This window comes from Coregonus clupeaformis, unplaced genomic scaffold, assembly GCF_020615455.1.
Source record: "Coregonus clupeaformis isolate EN_2021a unplaced genomic scaffold, ASM2061545v1 scaf1680, whole genome shotgun sequence".
NCBI classification, from domain to species: domain Eukaryota; kingdom Metazoa; phylum Chordata; class Actinopteri; order Salmoniformes; family Salmonidae; genus Coregonus; species Coregonus clupeaformis.
The window spans coordinates 87,876-105,451 of record NW_025535134.1 but is presented as its reverse complement, the minus strand read 5'-3'; the positions used below and the strand labels follow the sequence as shown (position 1 = coordinate 105,451).

Here is a 17,576-nt window from a genome sequence, read left to right as displayed (position 1 = left end):
ATATTATTCTCCTGCTGTAACTAGCGTAATAAAGTAAGCAAGTGCAAGAGATCGCCTCCTTTTGGCTGTAGTATAACACTACACTATCATAACATCCTGTAAATTTCCAATTTAACTGAACTGATTTTATTTCACCATATGAATGATGAATACCCAGTAAAGGGAATGGCACAAAAGCATTTCACAGAAGAGAGTGCATTAACAATATACCACACAGAAAATATGTTTTGTTTTTTTATGTCAACTCAAGACAATTACAGGGTGTTGCTTGTATGATAAAGTCCTGTTTTTAAAAGAGCTTGTTGGTGAACAATTTCCATCATATCTTAAAAAGGGCATGACAACCACCCCAAAGTCAGATTGTTGAATCTAATTGAGACAGTTTACACCTATTTCAATTCAACACCAGTAATGTGTACCTTCAAGCTTGTTTATCACAAAAGATTAGTGATTCCTGTCTCTTTCCACTGAAAATTTCAAAACACAAAACTGAGGTTTCCATTTCCTCTTTGGCAAAAAAAAAAGGGGGGTAGGGGTGAAATTGGTACACAGTTTTGTACGGACAGAATCAGGAAAACAATACACACAGGAACTCCAGCGCAAAAGGTCAAAAGTAAAGAAACAAGCAAACAAAAACCAGATAGTGGGAAAGCTTAATCCCTTTACGCTGAAATAAAAACTTTACCGATTGTAAATCTTCACAACATTCTGTGTGCGTGTCCGTCCGTGTGTAAGTACATGTGTTCTGCTATACATTTTATAATGTCCTGGCATCAACATCTTTGTGTGTTTATTTCAGATCCATTCATGCGCATGTTATCTAGATAAGCTACTAACAAACTCACAAACCCTTTGTTGCTCCACATACAACCACACCAAGGAGTCATTAAAAATGCTAAATTGTAATAATAATAATATTGAATAAAGAAACAAACAAATGCAATCAGCAAGAGGGCATTCAAAAAATGTAATAGCCACTCCCTTCTCAAATCCCCACCAAGCCAAAACACACAAACACCCTCCCCAAAAACAACCCAAACAATTGTATGAATTAAATTAGGAGGTATGATACATTTTAGTTTTTTTCCCAACCCCCTTAATAACAGTGGCCTGACAAATCAGAAATTTTTGTTGAGGGATCTTGTAAGTTAATCTAAACATGCGTGAGTCTAGTTCAGGAATAACATGAAAATACTCCCCTCTGTGTGTGAGGGAATTCATGTTCTTCCTGCAAAGTTAAAGATCTCACAGGTACACTCGCATGTTACCCTACAGCAGTCTGTAAAGCCCACCTACCTAATCCAACCAAAGCACCACTTCCCCGATCCCCCCCATGTCCCTCCCTCCCTCCCTGCTTCCTTCACTGCACGGCCTGCTCATTGGTTGTGCTGCCAGAGTCCTGAGGCTTCATGACGTCAGGGAGCTCTGGGGGGCTGGAGAAGGGCTCAACCCTCAGCTGCTCAAATGCATCATCTGAAAGAGAGGGAGAGATTTGTTTGATAAGGAGAGAGTGAAGAGTATCAAAGTGAAACAGAGGAAGCAAGAGGCATTATTAGAGGGAGAAACTTAGGGGTGCAAGGAAGTTACAATGTGTTTCTGTTACACTATCACACAACAAACTTTTTTTTTTCTTTCTTCCCCACAGCCATTCTGACGGACAGATACCTTGGAGCTCAACATCTGAATATAACAGAGTGAAAGTTTTGAAACACGGGACAGATACTACGTGACAGAAACATGAATACTCACCCCCGAGACGGAAAGCTAATCCAACAGTCCCTGGGGCTTGAGGTCTGGCTGTCTGGTTTGTGAAGCCACAGTCTCCAAGAGTCTTACTATCCTCCAGCAACATGTCATCCTGACACAAGAGAGATGTCAGAACAGAGGGTAGATATGTAATAACACCATCATGAATGCACATACAGTTCACCATTTAATCCATGCCCACAACTAATATATATATATATACACACATCACAAATGAGGGCAGTAGAGAAATAACAAAAAGAGAAGAACAGACTTTGGGGGATAGTTTTGGTTTAATAAATCAACTTCCTCCTAGACTGGGGGAATTTCTATATCAGAAGGGGGGGAAATTACATTTTTAATATTTAAAAAAAATAATAGAATAAATGACTTTAATTGGCCTGTATCTTACTCCCCCACTTTGTAGCTGTCCTCCACAAGGGGTATGCACTGTATATACCTTGTAGAGCCTCTGTTCCTCCGGTGCCCTCTTTAGAATACCCTCCACTATGCGCTTCAGCTCGTAGACCGTAGTGGACTCTTTGGCATCAGTGAAGATGGTCGTCTTGTGACGCCGGATCATCAGAAACACATCCTAAGACAACAGCAAGTTAAGGGGGATAAGACATAATAAAAATAAGAGTTTCCCAAACTTTTAGTACCAGGGACCACTATGCCGTTGCTCTCTGTTTGCTAGCTAACTAACAGACCTGTGTCAGTGAACAATAAGAAACACTGGAATAGGACTGATAAATCATTGTCTAGTACTCAATGGCCTGTGATTTGTATATGTGGAAGCCTTTCTTGAACCAATGAAACTGTTAGATGTTAAAAAATCTCAGTAGAGGGGAAAACTTATAAAACCGCAGCCAAATCGGCCACCATAGGCTCCTGCCGGGTGGCAGCTGTGAAAGCAACATATGCTCATTCATCATTAGAAGTGCTAGAGACATCTCTCTAATTAAAGGCCTCAGGCCTGGGCCGGCCCCCAATAATGTCGACAACATGTAGGGATTGAGAATAGTGGGTAAAGTACAGTTTTATTAAAGTAAGGGAGTAAATTTGGGGCTAAGGTTGGGGGATCATGGAAAGTCAATTGGTGAAGACCGCACCACCAACTGTAAATCCCAGTTCCACCCATGTTTGAAAAGACAGCGACGAGATGTTGGAACTAGCCTTCAACCTGAAGAGGAAAATGCTACATTTCTGTTGACTGACAAAATGACAAACTGTTTGACGGTTTTGACTATAAGCTGATTTTACCTAAACTTGCCACAAGTTACTTAACGTTACAAGCTAGTTGATTAACATTGACTGGTTAACGGTATGTCTTACATTTACGTCATTTAGCAGACGCTCTTATCCAGAGCGATTTACAAATCTTCCAAAGTTAGTCGCTAGCTAACTACATATCGATGCTAGCTAGCTACCAAGCTGGCAACTGTATAACGTTAGTTTGCAACTAGTTAAATATCAAATGGAACGTCTGGGTAGCTAGCTAGCTAGTCAGCAAAAAATAACCAGTTAATATTTAATTACTTGTTCAGTTAGCTAACTTACAGTAGTATATGACAGCCAACGTTAGCTAGCTAGCCCATTCACTCAACGCTTCACTGACGTGTGGTAATGTACGTTCACTTGCCAACAAGCTAATAGCTAGCCATCTGGGCAGTAGCTACCTAGTTAGCTAACGTAACCTAGTTTCTATGGATATTGCAAGTGTGTTCGAGTGTCACCAAGGCTAGATAACTAGCGAAATGAGAGATCTAGCCTAAGTTAGCTAGTTTCCTTTTTTAACAAGTCCGACAGTGAACGTTTATCTAGAATTAGCTCGTTTAGTTGGACTAAAACAAAACGCTGATTGCAGTTAAGCAGCTACTGTAGCCTTGTTGACTTGCTAGTTACCGTTAGCCTAATATCCTGCGAAACAAAGGGGTCCATATCAAGCGTTTCCCAACCATATGTCTTAATGGATGGAATTAACGGTTTCTACATGTCAACATTTACTTCACCAAAGTAGCAAAAAGCCATAAGGATGTCTAGTCACAGTTATAAAATATATTATTTTTCCTCTTCCTCACTCACCATTTCTCTCGGTCGGTTGCGCCTCCGCTATCCCACGCTGCACTGCGAGAATCACAAAACGCTCTAATCCAAAAGCTGTGTATAATACCAGAGATACTTTTGATGAGATAGGAAACTGCATTGAAATCGTATTTACGCACATTGTGTACGTTGCCTATGCTATGTCAATGGACCGCGCGGTGCCTTCTGGACGATTCTTGGACAAGGAGAGCTCTCCTTCAAGGAGTCTCAATTGGCCGCTAGCTGAAAAACTCAACATTAGCATGCATTTCGTCAACAAAAGTACAACATTACAAATCTCTTCCGAGATGTGAGATAATTAACTTGCTATATGTAATATTGTATAGCTTTGGAATCGTGACATTACGTTCTTTGGAGGAAAAAAGGCACGTTTCTCTACTCATACCCTGACTTTGAGAAGGGATTGCGTGACGATTCTCTTAGCAACAGCGTGACGCAGCATGACAACGTGAACGCGATTGGTCAACAGTCAGCTGATTGGGTCGTTACGCGTGCCTCCATTCATTGTTCAATAGGATTCCTATCTCCTTTCTCTAATATCTCTGATCATACCCATACCTCAGTGGAGTGTATTCAGAGAACTAGTAATGGCGTCTTTTTGTAGGCACTAACTCCACAGCCAGAAGGGGTAACCATCTTTGCTAACCACGCCATGGTTCGTTAGCCAAAGCCTATGGGGAAACTAATGGCGATTTTGAGGGGTTTTGAATAAACACCGAAAATAAGGTCTGTGGTAAACACAGGTTTAGGAGATCTTATACGTTTTGTTCTATGAGATAATCTTAATCGGTTTACGTCACTTTCTGTAAATTTGTAAGCATTTATGTAATAAAAAAAAGCACAAAGTTCCAAAATTCATAATGGTCCTGTTAACTGACTGATATTATCTCGTAGAACAAAATATATAAGACCTAAGACCTTATTTTCGGCATTTATTCCAAAACCCTATTCTTTCCCAACCCCTATTCTTTCAACAAGTGGTAACTCATTCCCGGTTTTAGGACTACAAACTGGCGAGCTGTTTACCATTTAAGAACCAAAACAAGAGTTTATTAGCCAAATTCATGTAAATTCTATTGGAAAAATGCAGGTAAATTCCGTTTAAGAAACGTTTTGCAACAGAATCGGTAGAATGAATACACCCCAGCTGTCTGAAAGCGCTGCTTGTGCAAAATGCCAATGGGGGGGGTTATATGAAGTCAAAACTGTGGTCCTCTGTAGCTCAGCTGGTAGAGCACGGCACTTGTAATGCCAAGTTCTCCCCGGGACCACCATACACATGTATGCACACATGACTGTAAGTCGCTTGGATAAGGTGCTAATGGCATATATTATTATTCGCTTTGTTTTGAGAATGTTTCATAATTGTACATTTTGTTAAAACTCCGGCATCCTCTACAATGAAGAGACCCATAATAAATACATTATGAAGCATGCAAGTATCTTTGTATAAACAAATTACATTTTTTGGGGGGAAAGAACACGACAAATGTTGCTTCAAGATAAAATTCATTATCTTATTCAAGGCATTTAAAAATAAATGTTAAATACCTTGAATAATCCTGAGTTCATAACCAAGTGGGAAGGTGGTATTTACCAGTTGGGAAGTCATAAATACCTGTTAGATACATTCACAAGGTTTGAACTCGCCGATTGGCTAATGGCCAACAAGCTGCTTCAACCATAAACTAAAAGTACAGCTATCATGACTGTAAACAAATGTGTTCAAAAACAATAACAAGATTGCTTTTTATAAATAATGTTTTGTTGCATTTAACTGCCAAAAATGCTGTTATCAAGGTAATTTCCTTAGTATGTGATGTCAGAGGTCAGCATGTGGGAGAAGTCCGAGCTCATGGATGATAGAAGTTTCCTACTACTAATTACCAGTCGGAGGGGCGTTCAAGTGGATTTTTCCAAGATCATGTAAGGTGAAAATATCTACAGTATATGCTACAATCATGTTAGGTGAAAATGTCTACACTAAAATAATGTACTGCAATAATGCATGTTTGGATTCATTTACTGAAAAACAGATCACAGTGTAAAATAAAGACATTGATTTTAGGATAAGCTTATCACTAATCCATCATCTATGCTGCTATGCATGATGTTTTGGCTGATTTTGAATTGATCCAGTTGGTGGTTCATAAACTCCTGACCCACACAGACATCTCTGCTAGCATGCTCTTGTGTAACAATCATGACACAGTACACCAGCCAAACACTGAACCATAAAAGACAAGTGTTTCTAATCAAAATGATCAAAACAATAAATAATAACTACTCCCCCCAAAAAGATATCAACATGACTGATAGAGCACTCATCCAATCAATTCTTCAGTTTTCCATGGCATGATTATCTTCAGAGGATCGCTCACTGTTGGGGTTACCGTCTGTGTTGGTGTTAGGATTCCCGTCTGTGTTACGGTTGGTGTTACCGTCCGTGCTACTGTTGTTGGGGTTACCATCCGTGCTACTGTTGGGGTTACCGTCCATATTACAGTCTGTGCAACTGTCGGTGTTAGGGTTACCGTCTGTGTTACTGTTGGGTTGACCGTCCGTGTTACTGTTGGTGTTACCGTCCGTGATACTGTTGGTGTTGGGGTTACCGTCCGTGTTACTGTTGGGTTGACCGTCCGTGTTACTGTCTGTGTTGGGGTTACCGTCCGTGCTACTGTTGTTGTTGGGGTTACCATACATATTACTGTCTGTGTTACTGTTGGGGTGACCGTCTGTGTTACTGTCTGTGTTGGTGTTGGGATTACCGTCTGTGTTACGGTTGGTGTTACCGTCCGTGCTACTGTTGTTGGGGTTACCATCCGTGTTACTGTTGGGGTTACCGTCTGTGCTACTGTTGGGGTTACCGTCCATATTACAGTCTGTGCAACTGTCGGTGTTAGGGTTACCGTCTGTGTTACTGTTGGGTTGACCGTCTGTGTTACTGTTGGGGTTACCGTCCATATTACAGTCTGTGCAACTGTCGGTGTTAGGGTTACCGTCCGTGCTACTGTTGTTGTTGGGGTTACCATACATATTACTGTCTGTGTTACTGTTGGGGTGACCGTCTGTGTTACTGTCTGTGTTGGTGTTGGGATTACCGTCTGTGTTACTGTTGGGGTTACCGTTACTGTCTGTGTTACTGTTGGGGTGACCGTCTGTGTTACCATCAGTGTTACCATCGGTGTTGCTCCTAAAAAAGGAGACCCTCGTAACTGTGCTCTTTCCAGCCGTTTCCTTCCCAGATTCAATGCCAACCATGTCTGTAATTACAGATAAACACAATATGATCAACAAATTACAATTATGTTAGTAACATACCATAAAAGACAACTACAATATAGAACAGTTAACAATCAAAGTACTCACTTGAACAATAAATATGTTGACACCAAGTTATTCCAAAACCTCTTTAGGAAAGTCTGAACTGTAACAGCTGGTGCGAGATCTCTAATATTAAGTAAGTCTCAAGGTTCTGCTCGCCTGAGTTATATCTCACGATAAGCTGTAGACCATACTATTTACCAAAAGTGTTTCTGTATTTTTTTCATAGCTGTCTATTTACCACCACAAACCGATGCTGGCACTAAGACCGCACTCAACCAGCTGTATAGGACCAAAAGCAAACAAGAAAATCCTCATACAGATGCTGGTGATTTGAATGCAGGAAAACTGAAATTCGTTTTACCAGCATGTCACCTCTAGATCACCTTTACTCCACACACAGAGATGCTTACAAAGCTCTCCCCCGCCCTCCATTTGGCAAATTGGTCCATAACTCTATCCTCCTGATTCCTGTTTACAAGCCAAAACTCAAACAGGAAGCACCAGTGATGCGCTCAATATGGAAGTGGTCAGATGAAGCGGATGCTAAACTACAGCACTATTTCGCTAGCAGACTGGATGGAATATGTTCCGGGATTCATCCGACGGCATTGAGGAGTTTACCAGTTACCGGCTTCATTAATAAGTGCATCGACAATGTTGTCCCCACAGTGACCGTACATACCCAACCAGAAGCCATGGATTACAGGCAACATCCCCACTGAGCTAAAGGCTAGAGCTGCCTCTTTCAAGGAGCAGGACACTAATCCGGCGACTAATAAGAAATCCCCCTGCGCCCTCCGACGAACCATCAAACAGGCAAAGTGTCAATAAAGGACTAAGATCGAATCCTACTACACCATCTCTGACTCTCGTCGGATGTGGCAGGGCTTGCAAACAATCACAAAGAGAAACCCAGCCATGAGCTGCCCTGTGACATGAGCCTACCAGACGAGCTAATTGCCTTCTATGCTCAAATGCATGCTATGCTCGCTTCGAGGCAAGCAACAATGAACCATGCGTGAGAGCACCAGCTGTTCAGGACGACTGTATTATCACCTCCTATAAGACCTTTAACAGGTTAACATTCAAAAGGTCGCAGGGCCAGACGGATTACCAGGACGCATACTCAGAGTATGCGCTGACATCTTCAACCCCTCTCTGACCCAGTCTGTAATACCTACATGTTTTAAGCAAACTTCCATAGTCCCTGTGCCTAAGAACGCTAAGGTAACCTGTCTAAATGACTACCGCCCCGTAGCACTCACACCTGTAGCCATGAAATGCTTTGAAAGGCTGGTCATGGCTCACGTCAACACCATCATCCCAGACACCTTGTACCCACTCCAATTCGCATACCGCTCCAACAGATCCACAGATGACGCAATCTCTATTGCAATCCACACTGCCCTTTCCCACCTGGACAAAAGGAACACCTACGTGAGAATGCTGTTCATTTACTACACCTCAGCATTCAATACCATAGTGCCCTCCAAGCTCATCACTAAGCTAAGGACCCTGGGACTAAACACCTCCCTCTGCAACTGGATCCTGGACTTCCTGATGGGCCGCCCCCAGGTGGTGAGGGTAGGCAACAACAAATCTGCCACGTTGACCCTTAACACGGGGGCGTGTGCTCAGTCCCCTCCTGTACTCCCTGTTCACCCACGACTGCGTGGCAGCGCATGACTCCAACACCATCATTAAGTTTGCAGATGACATGGTGTACTCCCTGTGTGTACTCCCGAGTGGCGCAGTGCTAGCTGTGCCACTAGAGATCCTGGTTCGAGTCCAGGCTCTGTCGCAGCCGGCCGCGACCGGGAGACCCATGGGCGGTGCACAATTGGTCCAGCGTCGTCCAAGGTAGGGGAGGGTTTGGCCGGCAGGGATGTGGGTTCATTTCCCACCGGGGGCCAGTAAAAAATAACATGTATGCAGTCACTAACTGTAAGTCGCTCTGGATAAGAGTAATGTAATGGTGGTAGGCCTGATCACCAACGACGATGAGAAAGCCTATAGGGAGGTCAGAGACCTGGCAGGACAATAACTTCTCCCTCAACGTGGGCAAAACAAAGGAGCTTATCGTGGACTACAGGAAACGGAGGGCCGAACACACCCCCATTCACGTCGACGGGGCTGTAGTGGAGCGGGTCGAGAGCCTCAAGTTCCTGGTTGTCCACATCACTAAGGACCTATCATGGTCCAAGCGCAGCAACAGTCGTGAAGAGGGCACGACAATGCCTCTTCCCCCTCAGGAGGCTTGGCATGGGCCCTCAGATCCTCAAAAGGTTCTACAGCTGCACCATTGAGAGTATCTTGACTGCTTTGTATGGCAACTGCTCGGTACTCAACCGCAAGGCGCTACAGAGGGTAGTGCGTACAGCCCAGTACATCACTGGGACCGAACTCCCTGCCATCCAGGAACTCTATACCAGGTGGTGACAGAGGAAGGCCCTAAACAATTTCAAAGACTCCAGCCACCCAAGTCATAGACTTCTCTCTGCTCTGCTTCTCTCTATGGCAAGCGGTACCGGAGCGCCAAGTCTGGGACCAAAACGCACCTTAACAGCTTCTACTCCCCAAGCCACGAGACTGCTTAACAGTAAATCAAATGGCTACCCGGACCATTTACATTGACCCCCTTTATTATTTATTTTTCTTAATTGTTTTGCACTGACTCCCTTGTACTGGCTATATGCACACTCACTAGGCTCTACCCACACAAAACACATGCATATTGACGCCACACACACTTACTCTTCACATACGCTGCTGCTACTCTGTTTATCATCAATCTTGACTGCCTAGTCACTTTCACCCCTTTCCACACATACATAATGTATTACCTCAACTACATTGTACCCCTGCACATTGACTCGGTACTGGTACTCCTTGTATATAGCCTCATAGTTTTTATTGTGTTACTATTTCCTTTTTACTTAGTTAGCGTTGGCTCGCAAAACTACCTCCAACTTCCTTCATACAGGACACAGAGACATAAAAATGGTATCCACAAGTTCATCTGACACTGCCAAAATCCCGAAGTATCCCTTTAACTATCACTGCAGTGTGTGATATATCGTATAGTACAGGGATTGCACTCACCTTGCGCATCAGTGTCATGCCCACTCTCTTGAGTGGACTGGATTGCAAAGGAACTCTCTCTGAGCTCTGCAGGACTGAACTGTAGGAAATATAGGAGGACAGGCAGAAACACACCCATTCAATTGAAATGCAATCCATTATGATAAGAGCTTACATTTATTAGCTATAACCACAGAGTGTAAACTTACAGACAGATCCCTGGGGGTGGTGACCGGCTGTGGTCCTTTGCAGCACAGCAGAGAGAAAGGCCTCTGCTTGGTCTTGGGATGCTCCTTGAAACACAGGCTAAACACCTTTGCAGGGAGGCAGACATCCCAGTTGTCTGGATGGTCTTTCACAAGATCAGACACCATCCTGTTGGGGTGAAGGCCACCATGGTCAAAGTTGAGTATGAAATTAAACACCATAGAAAGGAATGTGTCTAAAACACAAACCTGCTGATCAGGGTCTGTGTGGCCAGATCCAATGATCCAACTTGCCGATGGCGGTATAAGAGAGAGAACCCCCTCAGCTTCAGATGACTGTTCAAGGCAAGGTTGATCTGAAACATGAATAAATGTAAACAGCTCATACGATTGTCTAATGAACCACTCTTGACCTAGTGACCGCTACTGCATATATGAACCAACTTCGAGATTGTAGCAAGGTATGTGTAACAGTAAGTATGTCACAAAATATATTTTGCCTCACCTTACTGGTAAACTTCCTCTTCAGTCGAACAAGGATTCCAAAGGGGAAACCAAAGTGAGAGATAACTTCAGCTACATGCTGTGCCACCTCAGTAGAGCTACAACCTCTCAGAGGGAAGGCCTCCACCCATTTGGAGTAGAAGTCTGTCAAGGTCAGAACGTACTGGTGTCCGTTCGGTGTTAGGGGCAGCGGCCCTCTGATGTCCATACCCAGCCACTCCCATGCCTCTGTGATCTGGGTAAGAATGGGAGACAATGTATAGTACTGTTTTAATGATATTCTTATAGGTTTTAGATCCAGAGTGAGACATATTCAAAAAAGACAGGCCAATGAATCAATGATCAACTTGTTGGAGGCTCTATTCCTAGCCCTGTATTAGAGACTGAATGTTTATACATCCTTCATTACCTCTATTATGTGCTTGAGGGGTGGAAGTTGGAACTCCATGTTCTCACATGCCACCTGAAAATAATGTGTACTGTTTATCAAATTCTTAGCATAAGCTACTGGTATGTAGCATAAGCTATTGGTTATTCCAGTGAGTAAAGAACTTACCTTCGGGGCAACATCATCTTTGAATCCCCAGCGAATACTCTGCAAAGATCAATGAGGAAAATTTTAGAAAATGTCTACTACAAAAGCCCAGTAAATAATCCTTGTATATCTGGCAAAGCAATAGTCCAATCAGACCACCTAGAGACACTCACGTGTGGTAGACAGTAGTCACTGTGGAAGAAACCTGGGAGGGATTCAGCCATTTGGATTTCTTCATCTACGTGGATATACCAACTTTTAGAGGTCACTTTTTCTGGAGCTCTGATCCTTCAAAAACAGAAGTTGACAATATAAAAAGCAAGCACTACAACACAGGTAGAAACCATACTGCTCTACAGTGACGTTGTGCATTCCAAAAAGGGCAAGAACATGATTAAATTCACAAGGTTATTTACTTAGTAGAGTCTTTAGTCGATGTGATGGTGGGGCTTGGTGTTGTGACAGGTTCAGCCACTGTAACAGCAGGGGCAGCAGTATACTTCACTGGCAACCCATCACTCTGCATGCAAAAAACAAAGAGAATGACCACCATTACTGCGTGGACGCATGTACTTTAAAACGTACCGTGTCTAGGCTATGCATTTCCATATCAATGCTTCACTTACCAAGTGAAAACATAGCAGAGCTACATCAAATGCAATACAATATCAAGATGGACACTAACGTGCCATGTGTGATGCCAAATATAGCCAATGAGTTATTAGCCTCTCCCTGTGCCTTACCCTGGCTCTTCTACTCTGTGGGTGGATGGATGCCTGTAGAAGGAACACATTTATTTTGAAATCACACGTTTACTAGATGCTAAATATTTTATAAAACACCGTGTTATTTGTGTAGTTAGTTCTACTGACTTTGGGATATAGCTAGCTAGATCAATTGTTCGGTTGCTGCGTACCTTCTTCTTTTGAAAATTTTCTGGGAAGTCAAAAATGGTCGGGACTGCATCTGGCGTGAGCCGTTGACGTTTGTCCATCCGGCAAATGTATTTGTCTTCGAAGTGAATGGAGCACACACGGTGGTGGTGTTGCGGATTCCAGTCTTTCCACTTCATATTAATAATCCATCGTTTGCGTCTTTCAGGGTCATTTTTTGGGGAAACTGTTACCAAAAACATTAATACACCAGCAAATTGTTATCACAATAGTATCAAATGATGAACAGTAAATCCAAAAATTATGTAGATTTCTAAGAGAACAGCATCGCAAAAGAACATAGAATCGAGCTAGCTAAGATTTTTTTGTAATAGGTTCTCCTGCACACTATTTGTACTAGCTAGCTAGCGCGAACTTTTACTTTAGCTACCATAGTTAGCTAGATAGCTAGCTACCGTAACGTAGTAGGCATCTATAACGTTAACGTGGCTCTCGAGCAAGACGGTAAAACTTACCTAAAAAATCCTACATCAGCTTTGGGACCGCGATTTTTGCAGTTGTATGCTGAACACAGTGTTGGCATTTTTATCGCTGTGTGAAATGAACAAATATAAAATTCGCGGGACAACTAGCTAGCTAACCGCTCTCAAAGGTGATGATGCCGCCGGATGTTAATGGTTTTTACACGGCTTGTTCTTGTTCTTCTTCGTGTGGTTTTCCGGCAGACTTGCTGCCTTCCACAGGTTGGAGTGTGAATTGCAAAATGTATTCACAAAAAAGTAGAATGGGGAAAAATTAAATGCACCACCATCTAACGCATAGGTCACTAACAGGCGGACCGCGGTCCGGATCCGGACCCAGAAGCCGTCCCATACGGACCCGGACCAAAACAAAAGATTATGAATTAAAACCTGACGGGGCGCTTCTATTTTAATATGCACAGCTTTTGTAGTCTTTACGGTACTCATTTTGTGAATGAGGAAACTCACCGACCAATTGCATGTGAGTTAAGCGATCCCACGTGATACCACTCAGCCAATGAAGTCTTTGCATTCCTGGCGGTAAACATTGGGACTCTACAGTGCAGACAGATGAGAGTTTTAGAGGCAAGTTACCAAGGAAAAGAAAGTCGGATTAAAAAGATAGAGATATATGTAGAAAACAAAGGGAGCGAAAACAGACGAATGAGACGGAGAAAGGGAACGAAACAGACGAGTGAGAAACAGACGAATGAGACGGAGAAAGGGAGAGATACAGACGAGTGTGCCGGAGAAAGCTGAGGAAAATACGAGTGAGACGGAGAAAGTTGACGAAAATATGAGTGAGACGGAGAAAGGGAGCGAAACAGACGAGTGAGGCAGAAAAAGGGTAACAGTTAGAGAAAATAAGGAACAAATGGCACTCTCCAAAAAAAGAAAAGTGGACAATGAAAACAGAGCATTTAATCCAGAATGGACAGACTCCACCAGGATCCTGAGCAACACATTCACTGCCCAACAACGTGCTCTTGAGTGTTCCCTCAGAGTTTCTTGGATTTTGGGTAAACACAAAAAGCCATTTACAGATGGAGGGGTTGTCAAAGAATGCATGAGTGCAGTAGCTGAAACACTACTTGAGGGAAAACAAAAAAATGAGCTTTGTGATAAAATAAAGCAAATTCCCATGTCAGCATCATCTGCCACAAAGAAAAGTGAAATATTAACTCAGGATGTGCTAACCCAGCTAGATGAAGCCATGCATAAGGCACCATGTGTAGGCTTAGCTGTGGATGAGTCCACTGACATATGTGACAATGCTCAGCTGTTAGTGTTTGCCAGGTTTTTCAACACAGCCCAGAAAACATTCTGTGAAGACATGTTAGGTGTCACTCCCCTTCAGACCAGTACAAGAGGAGAGGATATCTACCTGGCCATTAAGGAGATGTTAACAAAAAGAGGAATAGAGCCAAAACAAGTGGTTTCAATAACCACAGATGGAGCCCCCTTCTATGATAGGGAAAGAAAAAGGAGCTGTAGCAAGACTGAAAGGGGACAATCCTGAGCTTTTATCTTACCATTGCATCATTCATCAATCTGTCCTCTGTGCCTCCCTGTCAGATGAGCATGCTGAGGTGATGAATACAATGATGAAAATGATAAATTTTCTCAGGGCATCCTCTTCCTACCAGCATCGCATGCTTAGGGAATTCCTCAGAGAAGTTGATGCCAATGCTGATGATCTTTTGCTGCACAACAATGTGAGATGGCTCAGCAAAGGCAGGGTGCTAGAGCGCTTTTGGTCCATCAGGAGGGAATTAGCATCTTTTTGGCAGAGCTAAGCAGTCAGAAGGCAACACAGTTTTCTCTCTTTTTAGAAAATGAGAAATGGATGGATAATGTGGCCTTTTTGGTTGACATCACGTCACATCTGAATGAACTGAATTTGAGGCTACAGGGCAAGGACAATTCAATTTGTGAACTGATGACAGCTGTTCGCTCCTTTCAGAGGAAACTTGAAGTGTTCAAGGAAGACCTGCAGGGAGACTGTGTACACTTCCCAGCAGTGCAGGAACAGGTTCAGGGACAGAGAGATTTGTCTTCTTTTGTTGATTTTATTGATAAGCTGATTGTAAACTTCAGCAACCGTTTTGACAGCTTCAGCTTTGGAGAGCAGCTCACCATGTTCATTCAGAACCCATTTCTGATCACAGATGTCAGGGGGTTCTCAAAGGAAGTCACACAGCACTTTAAATGGGTAAATGCTGGGTCTCTCCAGATGCAATTGGTTGATCTCCAAGCAGATGTGGCCCTGAAAGAGCAGTTTGTAAGAACTGACCCTTCCACTTTCTGGTTCCAAATGGTCCCTGAGACTGCTTTCCCGGGTCTGAGGAAAGTAGCCCTATACATCTTGACCATGTTTGGCTCCACATACAACTGCGAGGCAGCTTTCTCCACAATGAACATAATTAAAACTAAATATCGTTCCAGGCTCACCAATGAGCACCTTCACATGTGTATGAGAATGGCCCTGACTCCATTCAAGCCCAGGTTTAAAATTCTGGCAAGACAGGCTAAAGCTCAATTCTCTCACTGAGCAAAAACATGGTGGAGTGGGATATGAGGGGAAGAAAGTGATACTCTAAAACTGTTCAATTGTTAAGATCTGTTGAGATGTATTATTTGTAAAATTGGTTGAGACTGTTGAGTCAAGATGTGAAACAGAAAAGGGGAAATTCAAACTTTTCCTCCCTTTATATTATTTTTCTGAAGTTAAGCACTTTTTTTTGAAAATGCACAATTTTCACATTTTATTTATTTTCTCTTATTTTGACATGCAGCCCTAGTTTTATTTAGTTAATTAATGAGAGCACATTGTACATATCTACAGTCATACATATATGTTCAGTAGGGCTGCCCCTCTTAGTCGATTAGTCGACTAATCGGTCGTTTTGGTCTTAGTCGACTAAGATTTCTTTAGTCGATAAGTCATTTTTTATGCTTATTCATGCTTAATTACTCATTTCCAAGTAACTTATGAGAACATTTCTGGTGAACACAAGATTTAAAGTGGTGCTTTTGCAGGATTAATTTCGGAGAAACTCAGTTTTACAGATGGTTAATTAACTACATTTATATTGCGCTTTTCTAGTCTTGCACAGCTCTGTCGATTAAATCAACTAATCGATTAGTCGACAAACTCATATAAGTGTTAGTCGACTAAGAATTTCTTTAGTCGAGGACAACCCTAATGTTCAGTTCTATGTTTCGTGATAATAAATATTGTCAACAAGTTTTTGAATTGTACTGAATTAATTTGATTAGACGGTCAGTTATTGATTACATTCAGAACTACTAGGCTACTTAAATATATATACCACTAAATTGTTAGACATTATGATCTTCTGGACCTTTGCTTCAAAACATTTTCTCTAACTGGACCTTTTTTAAATTTTGTTGAATACCCCTGATCTAACGCTTCATAAACGCCACTATTCAGGGTTGCCAGGTCAAACAAATGTCTCGCCAATGACCACACAAAACCCGGCCACATGGCCTGAAATCTAGTTAAAAAATATATATATTATGCAGCAAGGGGAGTTGCCACATTTAGCCAATAAACCCTTTTTCCATAACATTATCGAGCTTATTAAGAAGGAATATCAACGTAACTTGTAACGACATAAGAAGCTAAATTCGTTTTTCCATCAAAACAATAATTATTGAGAGCTACGGTGACTAATAAAGGAATTTCAATATGTCGCAAGATAAATTATAATTCGCCCTCATTAAAATCGCCAGATCATTTTCCATCAATGGATGTCGATTTAACTATTTGACTGCTATGATTAAGCAATAAGGCCCGGGGAGGTGTGGTAGGCTATATGGCCAATATAACACGGCTAAAGGCTGTTCTTTATGCATTACACAACGCAGAGTGCCTGGATACAGCCATTAGCTGTGGTATATTGGCCATATACCACAAACCCCAGAGGTGCCTTACTGATATTTTAAACTGGTTACCAACGTAATTAGAACAGTAAAAATATTTTTTGTCATACCTGTGGTATAGGGTCTGATATGCCACAGCTTTCAGCCAATCAGCATTCAGGGCTTGAACCACCCAGAGTTTGAGGGATGAAAATTGGACAGAGGATCTCGAAATCTCTATGCAAGAAACACTTGGACAAACTTTAAAAAAACGAATGTTAGGCAATTTTCGGGCAATTGTGACTTCATTATGTGCCAGATGTTAAGACTACAAACCGTTATAAATGGCCTATTTGGGAGATTGACTAGTCATTTCAATCGGCAAAGGCTAGGCCTACTGACTCAAATCTGGGTTTATGATTAGCTAGATGCAGGTAGACTACAGCCCCTGATAGGCCTACATCTAATTTCAGATAGCCTACAGTAACCTAGGCAAGATGTAGGCAAGATGTAAAATGAATGATTTAGCAGTTTGCTTTGTTCAAATTGACAATTTATTCAACATGGTGGTGATTTCGAGGTAGGAAGTGCTAATGTTGCCCTGCTGGAATAGGCTACTGATAATGGGGTTATAATTTCAATCACTGAATCAAATATTAATAATATGGATATGAACCGAATAGGCCTATGCTTGTCAACAACAGCCAGTGTTGTTGTTTTGTTACATGTAGCCTAATTCGACGGACTGTTACCTTCAATCTAATAACAGCTG

General features: G+C 42.2%; 2 protein-coding genes across 3 annotated transcripts; both read right to left on the bottom strand.

Moving 5' to 3' along the window:
- Positions 1 to 221: 221 nt before the first annotated feature.
- Positions 222 to 3,938, bottom strand: elob (elongin B). The gene is made up of 4 exons (XM_041879443.2): positions 3,832 to 3,938; positions 2,207 to 2,341; positions 1,750 to 1,858; positions 222 to 1,473 (listed from the first exon to the last, which is right to left on the bottom strand). Exons 1-4 carry the CDS (start codon positions 3,832 to 3,834, stop codon positions 1,361 to 1,363), a joined length of 360 nt encoding a protein of 119 aa, XP_041735377.1. The 5' UTR covers positions 3,835 to 3,938; the 3' UTR covers positions 222 to 1,360.
- A 1,921-nt stretch (positions 3,939 to 5,859) lies between these two features.
- zgc:153292 (uncharacterized protein LOC100003014 homolog) lies at positions 5,860 to 13,167 on the bottom strand. 2 transcript variants are annotated; one of them, XM_045218606.1, is made up of 13 exons: positions 12,914 to 13,167; positions 12,422 to 12,624; positions 12,249 to 12,281; positions 11,922 to 12,025; positions 11,679 to 11,793; positions 11,527 to 11,565; positions 11,380 to 11,433; positions 10,972 to 11,205; positions 10,716 to 10,822; positions 10,470 to 10,635; positions 10,282 to 10,360; positions 6,672 to 7,115; positions 5,860 to 6,320 (listed from the first exon to the last, which is right to left on the bottom strand). In XM_045218606.1, the coding sequence occupies exons 2-13, from the start codon at positions 12,575 to 12,577 to the stop codon at positions 6,193 to 6,195; spliced, it is 1,659 nt and encodes a 552-aa protein (XP_045074541.1). In that variant the 5' UTR covers positions 12,578 to 12,624; positions 12,914 to 13,167; the 3' UTR covers positions 5,860 to 6,192. The 2 variants fall into 2 exon arrangements, with proteins under 2 accessions (XP_045074541.1, XP_041735375.2); XM_041879441.2 differs by having other exon boundaries at positions 5,860 to 7,115; positions 12,914 to 13,164.
- Between the last annotated feature and the right edge of the window lie 4,409 nt (positions 13,168 to 17,576).